The sequence below is a fragment of the Ictidomys tridecemlineatus genome, chromosome 6 (genome assembly GCF_052094955.1).
Source record: "Ictidomys tridecemlineatus isolate mIctTri1 chromosome 6, mIctTri1.hap1, whole genome shotgun sequence".
Classification (NCBI taxonomy): domain Eukaryota; kingdom Metazoa; phylum Chordata; class Mammalia; order Rodentia; family Sciuridae; genus Ictidomys; species Ictidomys tridecemlineatus.
Window position 1 is genome coordinate 108,871,607 of NC_135482.1, and position 18,201 is coordinate 108,889,807.

Here is an 18,201-nt window from a genome sequence, read left to right on the forward strand (position 1 = left end):
TTGTAGTGATATATACATACCTATGTTTTATGAATGAATAAAGAAAACATGGTATATACATACAATGGAATTGTATTCAGTCATAAAGAAGAATGAAGTTGTGGCATCTGGAAAATGGATGAAACTTGAAAGCATTATGTGAAATAAGCAAGACTCAAAAAGTCAAGGATCATATATTTTTTAAAAAATCAATAAAAGAAAAATGAAAAAAATAAAAACAAAGGCATTGTATACAACTAAAAGAAATAAATATTAAAAAAGATTATTCTGGATATTATATGAAGAATAACTAGAATGAGAGAAAAGGTTGCATAATTCAGGGACATGGTAGGGTAATGGCAGTGGAGATGACATTAATTTTCTTAAATGTAGAAGTTAGAAAGAAAAAAGGGAATAAAATGGGCGGAGCAAGGTTGATGAAAGTAGAAAGACTATCAGTCCAGTATAATAGAAGAGCAAGACTAGGGGGAGGGAGGAAAGAAGGGAAAGTGCAGGAAATGGGAAATGAAACTGACCATTCAAATTAAGTTATGGTACTTGTACGAATTCCCAACAATGAATTCCACAACTATGTACATTAATAATACCAATTAAGAAAAACATTTTAAATGGATGGAGATATATATATATATATATATATATATATATATATATATATATAGCTGAGAATTGAACCAATGCCTCACACATGCCAGGCAAGTGTTCTACCAACTAAGCCAAAACCTCAACCCAAGGAAAAAAATTTTTTTTTGAGAGAGAGAGAGAGAGAGAGAGAATTTTTTAATATTTATTTTTTAGTTTTCGGTGGACATAACATCTTCATTTCATTTGTATGTGGTGCTGAGGATCGAACCCAGCGCCCTGCGTATGCCAGGCGAGCGTGCTACCGCTTGAACCACATATCTAGCCCCAAGAAAAATTTTTAAAAACATTTTTTTACTTGCAGATGAACATAATACTTTTATTTTATTTATTTATTTTTATGTGCTGCTGAGGCTCAAACCCAGTGCCTCACAAGTGCCAGGCAAGTACTCTACCAATTAAGCCACAACCCCAGTACCAAAAAAAAAATTTTTAAATAAACTTAAAAAAAAAAAAACAACTCTAAAGCCATTCTTTATCTTTTAAAAAAGGACCCAATGAGCACTAATGCTAATTTTCTTTTTAGAAACATTAAAGATATTTAATAATTTGTTGTTTAAATGAGTAAATAATACTACTAAAAATATTTATCACAGTACTGGTAGACAGTAAATAATGTCAATTTCTCAAGTCTGGGAGTTTATTATCAAAAGATGTACTTACTTCCTGCGTCACATTTTCTAATAAAAGGACAACTGTATTGTTAAGGACTCATCAAAATTTAATCCTTACATAGAGAGGGAGTAAGCATGCATTTTCTCATTTTGAAAATAAGTCAAGAAAGCTATATGTGGTAAATAGCTAACACAAAGATAAAGAGAAACCAACCATATGTCATCTTCTGAGTTTATACTTTAGCTCAGAGCATTCTTCTGATTTAAATCCACATATCTATCTGCGTAGTGGATATCTTCACTTGAAAGAGGTCATAGACATCTCAAATTTAAAATCTACAAAGATGAATTCCTGTCTTAAATTCTTCTTCCTCCAGTTTTTTCTACAGTTCAATAAACACCATCACTATCCACTTAGATCTGCATTCTAGAAAATGTAAGGATTTTCCTTGTCACATCCCTCTCCCTTCACATGTAATCGATCAGCAAGACTTATTAAATCTATCTCCAAATGGACTTCTCCATCTCCACTGCCATTACCCTACCATGTCCCTGAATTATGCAACCTTTTCTTTCATTCTAGCTATTCTTCATATAATATCAAGAATAATCTCTTTTTAATATTTATTTCTTTTAGTTGTACATAATGCCTTTGTTTTCATTTTTTTCTTTTTTCTTTTATTGATTTTTTAAAAAAATAAATGACAGCGGAATGAATTACAATTCTTATTACATGTATACAGCACAATTTTTCATATCTCTGGTTGTACATAAAGTTGATACCAATTCGTGTCTTCATACATTTACTTTGGATGATGATGTCTATCACATTCCACCATCCTTGCTAATCCCCTGCCCCCTCCTTTTCCCTCCCCTCTGCCCTATCTGAATTAATCTATTCCTCCCTCTCCCTACCCCAGTATGAATTAGCCTCCTTATATCAGAAAAAATATTCAGCATTTGTTTTGGGGGGGATTAGCTAACTTCACTTAGCATTATCTTCTTCAACACCATCCATTTACCTGCAAATGCCATGATGTTATTCTCTTTTATTGCGGCCACACCCTACTTCAATTATGGCTCTTTTGAAAGAGGTTGCTGGTGCAGAAGGGATTGTTAGGGTCCACATACCCTTCTCCATAGCAGACCTTTCACAGATTGAAAAACGATTGGGTTCCTATACCATCAACTCTGCCTCATACATAAAGGAGTTTCCAAGCCTATAGCTTTACTTTTCAAGACATTTACATGGTCCTTTCTCCCAGAAGAAAGCAGGCAGATCTGGGAACAAGCCCATAAATTATGCTAATGAGGTCCATCAACCCCTGCTGGCCCACCCATTAGGTGCCCAGGCAGTTCCTGACCAGGACTCTAATTGGGACAATAATATCATTGCAGGATTAGCCCTGAGGGACAAATTTTCCACCTGCCTAGTTGCCAGAAGGCTGTAAACTTTGAAAAACTCCAAGAAATCATTCAGGACAAAAGCGAGAACCTTTCCACCTTCCTAGACAGACTGACTAAGGCTTTCCAGCAATATACTAATTTAGACCCTGAAACAAATTTAGACCCTGAAACCAATGGTAGACAGCTCCTAATGACCTACTTCTTCTCCCAGAGCTACCCCAACATTCAGGCAAAACTTAAAAAAATAGAATGGGGACCTTTGACCCCTGAGACTGAAATCCTGGTCACAGCCTTTACGGTGCACCATAACCGGGATGAGAAGGCCAGAAAGCAAAAAACCCAGATGTTGGCACAGATTCTATGGGGACTTATCCACGGACCTCTTTGTTTTCGGCCAAATGCCCACCACCCAAGATGTCCCCTGGACCCTGTTTTAAGTTTCTAGGTTTCTAGGCCCATTTGCTTTTCTGTGCCTCCTTCTGACCACTGGTCTTTTCTCAGCCAGTCCCTCTCACTGGACCTCTGGCCAGAAGCTAATGTGGTGTCTCCTCTTCCCTCTTCTTCTCCTTGCCTTCAGGTATCTTTTGTGTTTTTAGGCTCATCGTGTGTGGCGCACCTGGTTCATGGAGTTTGTGGAGGCCCTCCAACAGGATAGCTGGCTGACTCCCCCCATTTGCAGGGACAAGGATTGGATCGAGACTATCCATGACCTATGGCTTCAAGGAACTTTCATCAACTTCAGCCCCAAGGAAATTTTATATCATAAAGCCCTGGCCTTTACAGCTATGCTTCTCTTGTCCCCACACCCTGACCATCCCTCCCTTCCTTCACACTCATCGTCCCTCTTCAGCAGGAAGTAGCCAGACAATCTCAACGCCCTGCTTCCAACACAAAAACAAAAAGGGAGGAATGTTGGGTGTGTGGGAGACCTTCCCTTTTGGTTTTATTTCCCCCCATCAGGTTTCTCCTTGCTGAAGTTAAGTTTCCATTTCTCAAGAAGAACATCACATAATCCCTTACCCTTCTGCATCCTCTCTGAAGGGTGCCAAGCTGGGAGGGTGGCAAAGTCAAAAGTATTCTCAACCAATCCCCACGAGACACAGTGTCTGCTCACTCATTTCTGAGTCACCTTCCCAATCACCACCGGACATGTCACCAAAGCAACCCTTCTTAAACTGAAGCTTGCAGGCTCACTCGGCTGCTCTCTGCCTCTCCTTTTCTTCCCCTTCAGGCAGTCCCCAATAAAATCTCTTGGTTGAATTTCCGTCTCAAGTGAGTCACTCACTTTTCAAATATATAAATATTTTATATCATAAAGAGAAGCAAAAAAATGTAATTTCTTGAGTTCTTTAAAAATTGTTTATTAAGAAATAAAGTATCTAATGACAAAAGTAAAAAAAAAAAGTACCTAATGAGATATAAATACCATAGTGATTGACATCCATCATTACTCATTTCAAAAGTAGGAGGTCAAACTGTTCTTTAGATGTTCCTTTTTCTCTTGACTTTGTTTCCATTCCCTTATGCCTGGAATTTTATAGTAACTTAGTTTATTTTACATTAGGCTATTTGTATGGATCATCCTTCATATTTTTCTTAACAAAAATACATGTATAAATATAAATCTGATCATTTAAAAATTTCTTCTAGTCATAACTGTTAAAAAATATCATGAATTGATTTATAATTATAATTACTAATAATATAGAATAAAAACAATATGAACATTTAATACAAACATTATTAAAAGTCTTGTTAGGGCTGAGATTGTGGCTCAGTGGTAGAGTGCTCGCCTAGCACGTGTGAGGCACTGGGTTCAATCCTCAGCACCACATAAAAATAAAGGTATTGTGTCCACCTACCACAAAAAAATAAATATTTAAAAAATGTCTTGTTAAACATATTTATCTGAATGGGACTAATGAAACTCATAAGTTATTTTTAGTTTGATAGGAGGTATAGCTCAATGGTAGACTGCTTACTGGCATGGGCACGGCTCTGGGTTCATCCCTAGCATCACAAGAAAAAAAAAAGATATCCCTTGATAAATAATACTTGTTAGAAAGATAGAGGGTTCAGCATCAATTCTATTGGTGTGTTTCACTTTTATAAGTGTGAGCACTGAGAAACCTGTTTCATATAAAAAAAAAAAAAAGAGGAGCAGTGTTACTCAATTCCTTGCACTTCTTTAAAATTATATACTCTATATACTTTATATAGATATATAGATACTATATACTCTATATTCTTTAGATTTACATACCTATCATAAACAATTATTTTTAACATTGTATCAGTTGGCAACTTAATTAGGTCCTCTGTCAATTCTGTAGGAAACAAAGAACTGGAAACAACCAGTTCATAATCATTCATTTTCTTGATACTAATGTTTTGAACTATTTCTTTGTTAAATTGCACAGTTTTTTCCCCCAAGGAAAATACAGGTCAGAAAGTGAGGAGAGGTGTGCATAGTTGAAAAGTGAGAAGTGCATAGTTATGAAAGGAAAAATAGAAAAGGTGATTCCGTACATTGTACGTGCTGTTAGAGAAGATCAATTTGAGGAAAAGCTATGTTTGGAAACTGAAAAACTTCAATCCTTTGAGAGAGCATTCCTGCATTTCCAGGTACAGACACTTCAGTCTGAAGATATCTGGCCTAAACACTCTAATAACTCATCTGACTTTTCTTTCACACTTATCCACCAATTCATTCTCCCACAGCAGATGGAATGATCTTTTAAAAACACAAATCAAATGATGTCCTATTAAAACTCTTCAATGGCTTCCACCACTCTTAAAAAACACAAAACTTCTTGCCAAGGCTTCCATAGGTACTGAATACCATACATAGCTCCCAAAGTAATAGAAGTCTTACTCAGAAATGTCCAGTTCTTATTACCATCATAATTGCTGATTCCTCTCCTACTCATCACAAGGCAAACTTCTCAGTTTTCAGGGCTCTTGTTAAATGTCCCATTCTCAGGGGATCTTTCTGAGTACTCAATCTAAAGCAGGTTCTAATCCAGTCAATTTATACCAAATAGAAAACTATCCATAAGGGAGTGGTTTCGGGATCCCTGTGAACACCAAAATCTGTGGCTGTTCAAGTCCCTTCTATAACATGGGTATCTGCACATGACTTACTCATATCCCCCTGTGTACTTTAAATCTTCTCTACATTAATTACAATATCCAAGTCACACCTGCCATATAAACAATTGTTATACTGTGTTGTTTTGGGAAAACTGAGAAGAGTATACATGTTCGATACTGTCACATTTTTAAAAAAAGTATTTTCAAATCACAGTTTGTTGTAGCTGCAGATGTGAAGCTCACAGAGATAGAGGGCAGACTGTAATTATCTAGTAAACCATAGAGAAAATTGTAAGTTCTTGAAGGTCAAAAATTTATACTTAACAGATAATATCTTATGATTTTGAAAGTGAAGAATTTATACTAATCTTAAAATTACAAATAATGTCAAAATGTCCATTCGAAGCTGGGTGGTGGTGCCCACCTGTAATCCCAACTGCCTGGGAAGCTACGGCAGGAGAATAGCAGATCTGAGGTCAGTCTGAGTAGTTTAGTGAGAGATTGTTTCAAAATTAAATGTAGGGGCTGGGGCTCAGTGGTAGTGCACAAGCCTGGCATGTGTGAGGTACTGGGTTTGATTCTCAGCACCCTATACAAATAAATAAAATAAAGGTCTATCAACAACTAAAAAAAAAATTTTTTTTTTAAATTAAATACAAAGGGCTGGGGCAGATGTAACTCAGAAATAAGAGTTCTTGCCTAGCATGTATGAGGTCCCAGGTTTAATACCCAGGCCTCCTTCTTCCAAAAGACCACTTGAAAAAATGAGTATCACTATTAAAAATTGAGTTTTAAAACAAAAATCAGAACTTATGTATAAATGTCAGTTATTTTGATAGAATATACCTTTAGGTTACTGGATAAAAGTAAAATAGTTCATAAAATCAGTTTAATGAACTATAAAAAAAAGGTCTTCTTACTTTACTGGCATTTTTAAAAACTCTTAGATAACAAAAAAAATAAATTTAACCACAAAGAATATCACTGAAAATACTTAAAATTTTTTTAAGTTCACACAAGCATGGCTGAACTAAGGATATTACAGGATATTCATTCCTGGCCATTCTGAGACTTCTTTACCTGTTTGTCCAAATTTTAAGTAAACAGACTCTCACATTCAACAAAACACAAAACTCATCAGATGTGGAAAAGGATAAAACAAAAGAAAAGAGTCCTTAGGTTTTCCCCTGGGTTTTTTTTTATTTAAATCTTTCAATTTGCCACCACTGGTAGGTGGGCATCTACTTTGACTACACAATGTCTTTGAATTTCTGGCATTTGGAATTTTAAATTTTGGCATAATGGTGCCTCATTCAAGAACAAACCACTTATAAACTATGATTACAATAAGCTGAAAAACACTGGGAGGCATACTTCCATGTTTGTGATAATGCTGGTATAAACCTACTGTATTTCTGTCATATAAAAGCATAGCAACACAATTATGTACAGTATGTGATATCTGATATGATAATAAAGGATCATATTACTGTTTTTTTTGCTATAGTGTACTTTTTGTTGTTGTTTTTAAAGTTTACTTCTACTAATTAAAGAAAGTTTGCTGAAAAGCATTATGCCATGTTATGTGGGCAGCAGACTCACACAGCCCATGCTTAACCCATCTCTTGAATATATCAAGAGAGCACTGCAAAGTGACTGACCTACACCATTTACGTCTGTGTAAGTACAATTTATGATGTAGACACAATGATGAAATTGCCTAATGATACATTTCTCAGAACGCAGAACACATCCCCTAGGTTAAGCAATGTATAAGTGTATTATGAATAATAACAAAAAATGCATGGAGATTCTGTAAGAATATAGGAAAATCTTTTTTTAAAAAAAGCTTCTCTTTGGGATTTTTTTCCCTCTTCAAACTTGAGACAGTTCTCTTTTTTATTATATTATTTTGAGGTACTAGAGATTGAACCCAGGGACTCGCAGGTGCTAGATAAGAACTCTGGCACTGAACACAAGCTCCACCCCATTTTTTATTTTATTTAGAGAGAGGATCTGGCTGGCCTCAAGCTTGCAATCCTCCTGCCTCGGCCTACTTGAGTAACTGAGATTAAAGGTGTGTGGTAATAGGCCAGCTCTATGTCTTTTTTAACATGAGCCATGGTTCCCATTAAATTTTACTTTTAGGAATCAAGAGATGAAGATATCCTGTTTCTATTAGTGGGATTCATTTCACCTCAGGAGGCTAAATTTAAGAAATAATTTTATAACCTAAGAAAGATAATCAGAAAAATGTCTTTAGCCAAAAAACTTCATCCATTTAAAGCATTTAAAAAAATTATCTATAGGTGATAGTGCACACAATTAACACAGGTAAGTAAAATTAACAGTGCAGTTAGAAGACAGAAAAGGATAAGAATAAGAACAGAAGAGAGGGAGGAGGGAACAGTGGGTGAAGGTTTTAAGGCTTCATTAGAACAAACATACAAGCATTTTCTTCATACCTTGAACCACTTAAAGCCCAAATGACTGGTCTCATGCAATATTTCACTCAACAGCTTCAGAAAGGCAGTATGTAGCAGAATGGTGGAAAACAAGATGAACAGGAAAGAGAAGGAAAAAAGCATGCAATTAAAGGCAAATTTTATATAGCCACTTTGGAAGATAGTATGGCAGTTTCTTACAAAGCTAACTATCTTACCCTATGATTTTACCGTGCAATGCAGAAACCATACTCTTAGATATTTACCCAGATAAGCTGAAAGTTCATGTTCTCACAAACACCTGCACATGAAGTTTGCAGTAGGTTTATCCATAATTGTGAAAAGTTGGAACAAACGAGATATTCTTCAATAGGTGAAGGGGTAACAAACTGGAAAACCCAATACAATAGACTATAATTCAAAGATGAAAGGAGTTATTAAGTCATGAAAAGATGGGGAGGAACCTTAAACGCAAAGGCTAAGTGAAAGAAGCTAATGTGAAGAGGCAGTATGCTATATGGTTCCAATTTCCAGTAAAGAAAATGGCAAAAATGTTGAGAGAGTAAAAAGATAGCAGAAGAATGAAAAAGTACAGCACAGGAGATTTTTAGGGCAGTGAAGACACTGTGCAATACTATAATAAAAGATACATGGCCTTACACATTTGGAAAAATCCATGGAACTGTATATCATAAAGGGTGAATCAATGTAGACTGTGAACTCATTAATAATACTGTATCAATACTAGTTCATTGATTTTACCACAAGTATCACACTAAGGCAAGACATTAATAACAGATGGAGAAAAAATTAAGTGAAAACTATTTCCTGTGCAATTTTTCTGTAGATTTAAAAACTGCTTTAAGGATAAAGTCTAAATTTAAACAAGTTAATAAAACATACTTCAAGAAAGCACATTATAATCAGCTCACATAATATTTTAAAAAGAAAAACACAAAAGTTGATGTATAATAATGAGAAAATCTATTGTCAGTTGCCAAAACTTCCACAGAATCTCTGATGTTTATGACTTGTCACTAAACACCCAAGACCAGAACAGAAGGAAATCTTTATAGAAAACATGTGTTTGTTGCAGGACAGGAGTTAAAAATAAAGAAGAAAATACAAAAAGAGTAAAATCAAAATCCCTAACACCCTGGACAATGGATAATGGCTGTGGTTATCCTTTCTCTGAAGCCTTCCACTACTCAAGATTTACTTGTGCATTATGAAAGTGTTCCAAGATATTTATCTAGGAAAGAGCACCAAAAGATACTCATTCTGCAAAAAGATCCATTTTCCCTCATCTTTGTTAAGAAATATCAGTTGGTCTTTTGTTTTACATTTGGAACTGAAGAAGCCACATCCTTGCAGCTGACATGGCTATGAAAGGACCCTATGGGATACACACTACACTATGTCTGCCTTGCAACAAACCCTTCTTTTCTACCCAACTACCTTAACTCCATAACAGCACTGGTCTGATGGAAGGGGTTTCCCAACAGATCCTGTCATCCTCTAGTTCAACTCTTTTTAACTGAATGACATTTGTTCTTTCACAAGGAAATAGAAAATAATTAGTACAAAAACGAAATGTCATCAATCTCTATGTGAGGTAGATTCAAAAAAGATTCAAGACCACAAATCATAGTCTCAGAATGGAAACTGAGATTACAATCTTAATTGTTAAAACTCTTTTCTTTCACTCATGACTCCAATCATTAGTTATTGTTTCCAATAAAAGGTCAAAAGCAAAGGTTCAGGGGTCTAAAAGAAAAAAGTAGAAAATATACAAAACAAATGCCACAAACAGCAACAGAAGAATTCCTCAAGTCCTCTCAAGGTTTAGACATGCTTGCTGATATGGGACTTGAGGACCACAATATCTAAGTCTTGCATATTTTCTACCAACATTAATTTGTTATAATATTTTTTTAAAATATATTTTTAGTTGTAAATGGACACAATACCTTTATTTGTTTATTTTTATGTGGTACTGAGGATCAAACCCAGTGCCTCATAAGCACTAAGCAAGTGCTTTACCATTGAGCCACAACCACAGCCCTTGTTATGTCTTACTTCCTCTTTTGAACACATCAAGGTTTAAAATAAACTATTTGCTATTAACATCTTTGAGTCAGAAACACTTTTTTCTCATTCCATTTAAAAGCCAGGTTGTGTCTAGTCTCATAGCAGAGACAAGTTCCATTTCATCTCACCAGATACATCTGATTATATTATGTTAATGAATCCTAAAATTATTGGAGCAGATATCTCTGCATTAACATGAGTTAAAGAATTAATATGCATAGCCATATTTCATTTATTATTTTTGTCTAACTACTTACACTTGATGAAGAGTTTTTGAAGATATAATATTTAGGTTTATCTAAACTACACTGATTGGGTTTTACCTTGTGTTTAACCAGCAGCATTGCTAGTAACTGTATAAAATTGCAGACCTGTTTCTCAGCATTGGTCCTGGCTGATTCCTCTTGTGCCAGCACCATTTCCCGCTCTGCAGTTATCTGTACACTTTCTCTCAGTGCTTCTTCCAGCTCTTCAATCCTGTCATCCTTCTTACGGAGACTGTCCTGGAAAATGATGGAAGACTAGGTGAAGTAAATTAATCAGTTAACCTAAGGAGAGCCCATTTGTCAAGGAAGGGCTATTTGTTCTTTAAATGTTCTTCCCTTTGGAATTAAATCCAGGCCAGAAAGATATTTTCACAGAGCAAAGAATTTAAAGAGGGAAGAAAAGAAGCAAAGGAGGTTGAAGAAATTTAATATTAAGAGCAAAGGTTCAAGTGAGTTAAGTAAGACAGGATAGACTTGCTCTCTGCAACACAGAGATAAAATTATTTGTGTTAGACAGCATAGGCATTAAGAGTTTGATTATTTAAAAACACGAAGCTGTTTTGGATCTACTCTTTAAATTTAGCTGAAAGTCAGCTTTGATGAAATATCTACTTAGATTGAATACCAAAATATTTTCTTTCCCTGGAAAGTTGGGCCAGATGAAAAAAGTGATGTAAATGGCAAGATCTTTCCTACTATATTCTTCATACAGACAGTTGTTGGCAAACTAATTTTTAAAAACTGAAAAGAAAATGAGTCTTCTAACTTTCCTTCAAAAAAGGAAAGTTTTCTATTCATCTCATCTGAGAAAACTGAAAGTAACTAGATATAAGTGACTAATCTGGCTAAGAATGAGCAATTTATTTAGCCAAGGAATTCTCAGTAGCCCTAATTCGCTATGCAAGTTGCTTAAAGTATAACTTCTGCAAAAGAGAGAATATATCTATATAAAGGACACACAAAATCCTACAGGATTTTAAGAACCTATAAGATAGTAAAAATCTTAAAATAAGAAGGAAAAATGAAAAAGTTCAAGTAGAATGAAGAACTGGATTTATCGGTTTATTATAAGCTCATCCTTGTTAAACTCTTATAAAACCAGATAATAATAAAGTGTTGACTTTCATAAAAATGATGCAAAAGAACAAGAATTGACTAAATATTCACAGAAAAAAAGAATAAAATTAGGCCCCTATCTCTCACCATACACAACAATCAATTCAAAATGGATTTAAAGACTTAAATTTAAGATTCAAACCTTTCAAACTACTAGACAAAAACAGGAAACCTTCATGACATTGGGCTGGGCAAATAGTTTGGTTTTTTGTATGTTTGCTTGTTTAACAAATCTTAAAAGTACAGACAACAAAGGCAAAAACAGACAAATAGGATTACATCAAACTGAAAAGCTTCTACACAGAAGAGCAAACAACCAAAACAGTGATGAAACAACTTACAGAATGTGAGGAAACATTTGCAAACTACACGTATGACAAAAGGTTAATATCTAAAAATACATAAGGAACTCTACTTCACAGCAAGAACACAAATGAGCCAATTAAAAAATGGGGAAAAAGACCTGCATAGACATTTCTTAAAACAAATAGTCAACAAGTATATGGCGGTGGGGGGAACTGTTCAACATCACCAATCATTAGGGAAATGCAAATCAAAATCAAAATAAGGTACCATCTCACCTCAGTTAGCCTGAGTACTATAAAAAAAGACAAAAGAATAACAAACGTTCACAAAGATGTAGCAAAAAAGTTTCTCTCAAATACTGTTGGTAAAGTTGTAAATTATTTAGTCATTATGGAAAGCAGTATTGAGGTTTGTCAAAAAATTAAAAATAGAACTATCCTATGATTTAGCAATTCTACCACTGTGTATGTATCTAAAGGAAAGGAAATCAGTGTTTTGAAGAGACATCTGCACTGCCACCTTTATCGTTACATTATTTGCAATAGCCAAAATATTGAATCAACCTAAGAGTATGTCAATAGAGGATGAGATAAAAAAAATGTGCTATGTAGTCATATAGGAACACTATTGAGTCATAAAAAGAAGGAAAATGACAAACCCTGTCATTTGTAACAACATGTAGAATTCAGAAAGTCAAATTCATAGGAGTACAGAGTAGGATGGTGATTAGCAGAGGCTGGGGAGAACTTGGGGAAGGGAGATGGAATGAGGACATTTAATAGGTACTTGGGTGCAACTGGACAGGAGAAATAATTAGTGTTCTATAGCATTGTAGGGTAACTATGGTTAACAAAGATGTATGTCAAAACAGCTAGTAAAGAGTATTTTGAACATGCACAACACAAAGAAATGATAAGTTTAAAGTCATGGATATACTATTTTCCCTGATCTGACCATTACACACTGTGTACAGGTAATAATAAGAGAACAAAGATAGCAAATACCCTTTTACCTTCATTGACAAAGTCCACAGCTACTTATCCAGTGAGTAAAATTTGACTACAAATCTGGTAAGGTAAACCCAGAAAGTTTCTAACTACATCTTGATTCTCCTATTTAACTTAATAAAAAATTGAGTTCATGCCAAAAATTAATTGGAAAAACCTTTCAGTTCCACAAATACTGCAGTATAAAGCACACTGCTAGGTCAAATTTATAATCATTCTTTCATGTCCTCATTCTAGAAGATTAAATACATTTTTCTGTACTTAAATTATAATATATGTGCTCCCTTCTCTCTTTAAAATTTAAAATACTAGAGAAAAGATCATAAATTTTGAAAAGTCCAAATAATTATCTTCAAATGATTAAAAAATCAGAAAACACTGAGTTTTCAGTGGCAACAAAGAAATTTAGAAGACAACTGGGTAATGTTTTCAAAACTCTGAGGTAAAGAAATTAAAATTTTCAACTTAGAATTATGTTTCCAGAGTGTTGATTAAATACAATGGTAAAATGCAAACTCTAAATAAAATGTACCTCAATCAGAAGCTCTTTCAGGAAGATACCAGAGTGTGTGCTCTACCAATTTAAAGGAATAAACCTAGAAAAAGGAACACATAGAAGTCCAGGAAAAAAAGGGCATCTACCATAGATGTACAGTGGAGAGAACCTTGAGGATGATAAACACCTAGAGAATAAAGTACAGACTGGAACAATGGATGGAAACTCAAAAATGGATGTATAGATTACCTGAAGATAATTAATAAGTGATGATGTATTTTATAATAGCACTGGGAGGAATTTTATAGATTTAGCAAGAAAAATGGGAATGAACTGGTGATGTGTGTACAAACAAATAATCAAACAAAACACCCAGGACAGGAAAAAGTGAAGCTCAAAACTAAAGCATGTCATGAAAAATTAAAATACAAGTCATAATATACTATGTGCCTCAGGCACAATAGTGTAAACTTGGAGATAAGTACATTGGAAGGATGCAAAGAGGTCGGATATGTGTAGTAGTTTATATGCTAATTCAACATCATCAATGATAAGAAGTCAGCAGACATACCAAAAGAACAGTAATAATCAACAATTTAAGAATGTAATCTGGAAAGGTAGAAATAAAAAGAAGAAACAACAAAAGTGGTGAAAGGGCTTGTCTTAGAGAAATAGAAATCAGAGTTAGACAAAAATGAGGGAGATATTATTATAAGCAACAAAATATTATTTTTACTTTGTAAAACAGAAATACATACAATTATGATTTTTAAAAATCAGAAGCAAATTGAAGAATATATTAGAAGAATAACATGCAGTGCAAGTAAATTAATAAGGACGGAAAGAAGTTCTGGAAATAGTTATAAATGTAATTATATTTAAGGTACCTATAACTCTAAACATGTGGGTTATTTACTGTGAAAGAGAAAAGTGCCTGTGTAAATACATCCCCAAACAGTGCTAATGGGAAAAGAAAGTTGAAGAGACAAAACATGTATAAATTTGTGAGTTTTTGAGCTTTTATGCTTCTTATTCAAAAGTCCTATGTGTTTCTTCATAGCAATAATTTGCACAAGTGGGATAAGATTATAAGAAACTCCTTCCATGTCTTTTAGTAAACACAGACACTCCAAATTGAAGATTTTTTTTAAAGGGGACAATATAGTGCAATAAGCTCCATTATCATTTTGAAGATTCTAAAGATATTTAAAACTTAAAATATCCCAATAGCAGATGTCTAAGGCACAGCACAAAACCAACAGGTTTTAAAGTTTTTTTTTACCATCCTCTTTTTTCCTGTGGAAATAGTTTCTGTTTTTCTTTCATATTTACAAAAACATCAGTGAGTAGATTTTGGTTCCTATCATCAAAATGACATAAAACTCTAGTGACAAAATTACTTGTCTATATTAAACTTGATGGTGTATTCTGGTTTCAAGGAAAAGGAAAACCTCTAATCTGTCCATTACCTAAACTTTGATAATTCTTACCTACTTGCTTGAATGTGGGAGCCTTCAAGATGTTGACTAGTAAAATCTTTCACTTTAGAACATGTCAAACACCACAAACTTCTGCTCTCAAATTCACACTGAAGGAAGTAAAAATAACATGCTGAACCCCTGGGAAGTGCTCCTTGGTAGCTTAAATAGAGTGACTGTATCAAGTACAACCTAATGCCCTGAATATGTGCTTTATAATCACAACTTTATTTTCTCTTTCAAAGAGTCCACATCACTATCTTTAGGATAAACCATGAGGTAGTCATGCCATTTTGAGTATAAAAAGCCAGAGAAATCTAACTTTGACAGCACTACTTCCCTTCCATCCCTAAAAGATTTCTCAGGTTTTGAAGGATCTGGAAATTAGGCAGTTGACCCACTGAAACTAAATACAGATACAAATGAAAGTTAAAAAAAAAATGAAGTTAAAGTAGAACACGCCACATTTAAGTTTGGCAAAACCATTTCTGTTGTTTTTCTATGTATACTTTTTTAAAAAACATTTTTTTAGTTTTGATTGTCACAGCACCTTTATTTTATTTATTTATTTTCCTCATACTTGTAAGGCAAGTGCCCTGCCACTGAGCCACAACCCCATGCCTTTATGTATTCTTAATGTTACAGTTTACAATAAAATCTTCTTAACCTCTTCAGCTTTATATACTATGGGCTGACTATCCCTTATCTTAAATGCTTGGTACCACAAGTGTTTTGATTTGGGATTTTTTTTTTTTTTTTTTTTTTAGATTTTGGAATATCTGAATACACATAAATTAGATATCCTGGCGATGGGACCAATCTAAATGTGAAATTCATTTATACTTCACATATACCTTAAAGACACAGCCTGAAGGCAACTTTGTACGATATTTTTAGTGTGTCTATCTTTGATTGTGACCTGTCACATGAATGTAGGTGTGAAATTTTCCACTTGTGTCACATCTGTTCTAAAAAAGCTTCAGATTTTGGAGTATTTCAGATTAGGGATGTTCAATCTGTATTTGCATTGTCTAATGCTGTAGTCACTACAAACCAAGGGCTACTGAGCACTTAAAATGTGGCTAGTCCAAACTAATACGCATAATAAATATGCACTAAATTTCAAAGAGTTTCAGAAAAAGGAAAATACTTAATTGATAATTTTCATATCGATATGCCAAAGTGATATTTTAGATATATCTGATTAAATAAAACATTATTATAATTGGTATCTTTTTCTTTTAATTTCTTTTAATAAGGCATTTAAAAATATGAAATTATACAGGTAGCTCACATTATATTTTCACTAGAAAAGACTGTGTTAACTACAGAATTTTACATATGTAATTTTCTATAAAAGAATATATACATATACACTAAAAACTCTCATATATTACTTAAGTTTGTGACTCTTTTCCTAATTGACAACTATTAGCAGACAAATGTGTTACAAAGGTGATAGTCCTTATGACAAACACTGCCAAAAGCTCCAACAATACTTGGCCCTAATAATTACCATTGTGGTAACATTAATAAAACAATTTCAAATAATATTTACTCATCTTCCAGTAGAGAAAATCAAACTATGGAATTAGAAGAAAATATTCAGGCTATGGCAGATCATTTCAATATGAGGCTGTAACATATCTTTGTTAGTTATTTGTTGTTATTTAACAAGTTACCTCAAAACTTAGCAGTTTAAGACAACAGTACACTCATATTATCTCACACAGTTTCTATTTGACAGGAACTCAAAAGTAGCTTAACTGAATATTTCTGGTTCTGGGGTCTCTAGTGGGATTGTAGTCAAGATGTTAACCAGACTTAGTCCCATGCTTCCACCTACGTGGTTGACAAGAAGGACTAGCTATTGACAAGAGGCCTCTTTCCTCTCCAAGGAGCTATGTGAGTTTCATACAATATGGAGGCTGGCTTCTAACAGAACAAATATTCTCAGAAAGGAAGGTAGGAGCACCAACATCTTCTATGACCTAGCTTCAGAAGTCATATATTGTCACTTCTGTCTTCCTCTATTGTTCACAGTCCAACCTTGTCACAGTGTGGAAGAGCACTATATAAGGGCAGGAGTTCCAGCAGGTAAAGATGGTTTGGAGTCACTACTGTAGGAGCATCATCATAGTATTTGAACACATAGCTCCAATATAATAAAAACTGAATCATTAATGAAGCCAAAATTTCTCATAAGAGAAAAAATACCTTTGCTACACAGTTGTGTTCAACTCCATTCTTTAATAATTCAGTACTAAAAAAAAATACACAAAGATAGGCCAATTATGAAAGTTCCTCAAAAGACATATACAATGGAGATTTATTAAAAAGTTTAGTTGGACTTCTGAATGAGTTCTTATATCTGATTGTTTAGGAAATCAATCCATTTTTCTTGAAATCATTCTACCTTCATTGTAAGTGTTTCTACTCTTATCGTAGAAAGAAAAGTCAAAAACATTTAACTGAAAATAATAATTCAAAATTGCATACTACTTATTTCCAAAATTGCTAAAAGAGTAGATTTTAAATGTTCTTACTCCTCAAAAATAAGGATGTGAAGTGATGAATGTGCTACTCAGCCTGATCTCATCATTTTACAAGTATACACATTTTAAACATCACACCGTACAATATAAATACATACAATTATTTGATGACTAAAATTAAACTACAAAGATAGGAATTATCTCATCATTAAGAAAGGCATTAAAGTGGCAGTCTAGGGGAACAAGACTAAGTGAGGTACATTCAATTTCATTTGCCTGCTCTAACTCAGACATTTCACTCTGTTTAACCAACGAAGGCAGCCCAAGATCTAGACATGTACTCTATGCCACAGACAATGCATTTAATAGCCACCTGAAGATAGTAAAAGGACATGTGCCATTTTAAACAGTTCATATCACTTAAGATGAAAACAGTATTATATAGTTTTACTCTAATTAATTACTATTAATTATAATTGCATTCATTAGAATTAACACAAATGGGTTTTCCTATCACTGGATTAGGTAATATAAACCTCCTTTTAGCAACTATACCTATTAGGTAAGGTCAAATTAGAACTCACTTCACTTACACAGTATAAGTTTCAAGGCAGGAGTTTTGTATAACTACTGGAGGAGGTCCAGTAGAGGGAGAAGTGGGAAGCTTATTCTAATACTTCAATCAATTTCTCATCTCCTTAAGTAAAAAGGCCTCCATACAGAAAGGAAATTAGGGTAAAAGTTTT

At 34.0% G+C, this 18,201-nt stretch overlaps 1 protein-coding gene across 23 annotated transcripts in view; it reads right to left on the reverse strand.

Moving 5' to 3' along the window:
• The window catches only part of Erc1 (ELKS/RAB6-interacting/CAST family member 1), a 502,961-nt gene that overhangs the window by 237,544 nt on the left and 247,216 nt on the right, over positions 1 to 18,201 (reverse strand). For 10 of the 23 annotated variants that reach the window (XR_005731973.2, XM_040281166.2, XM_040281167.2 and 7 more), the window contains 2 exons: positions 10,663 to 10,794; positions 8,222 to 8,275 (listed from right to left, as the gene is read on the reverse strand). The exons of 8 other annotated variants lie outside the window; for them this stretch is intronic. Coding sequence is in view for 14 of the 15 variants with exons in the window: in XM_040281166.2 (XP_040137100.2) it covers positions 8,222 to 8,275; positions 10,663 to 10,794 (186 nt within the window). In the remaining variant the exon portion in view is untranslated. The remainder of the gene's footprint in view (positions 1 to 8,221; positions 8,276 to 10,662; positions 10,795 to 18,201) is intronic. 5 more of the 23 variants (XM_040281169.2, XM_078015477.1, XM_078015476.1 and 2 more) reach the window with 1 other exon arrangement.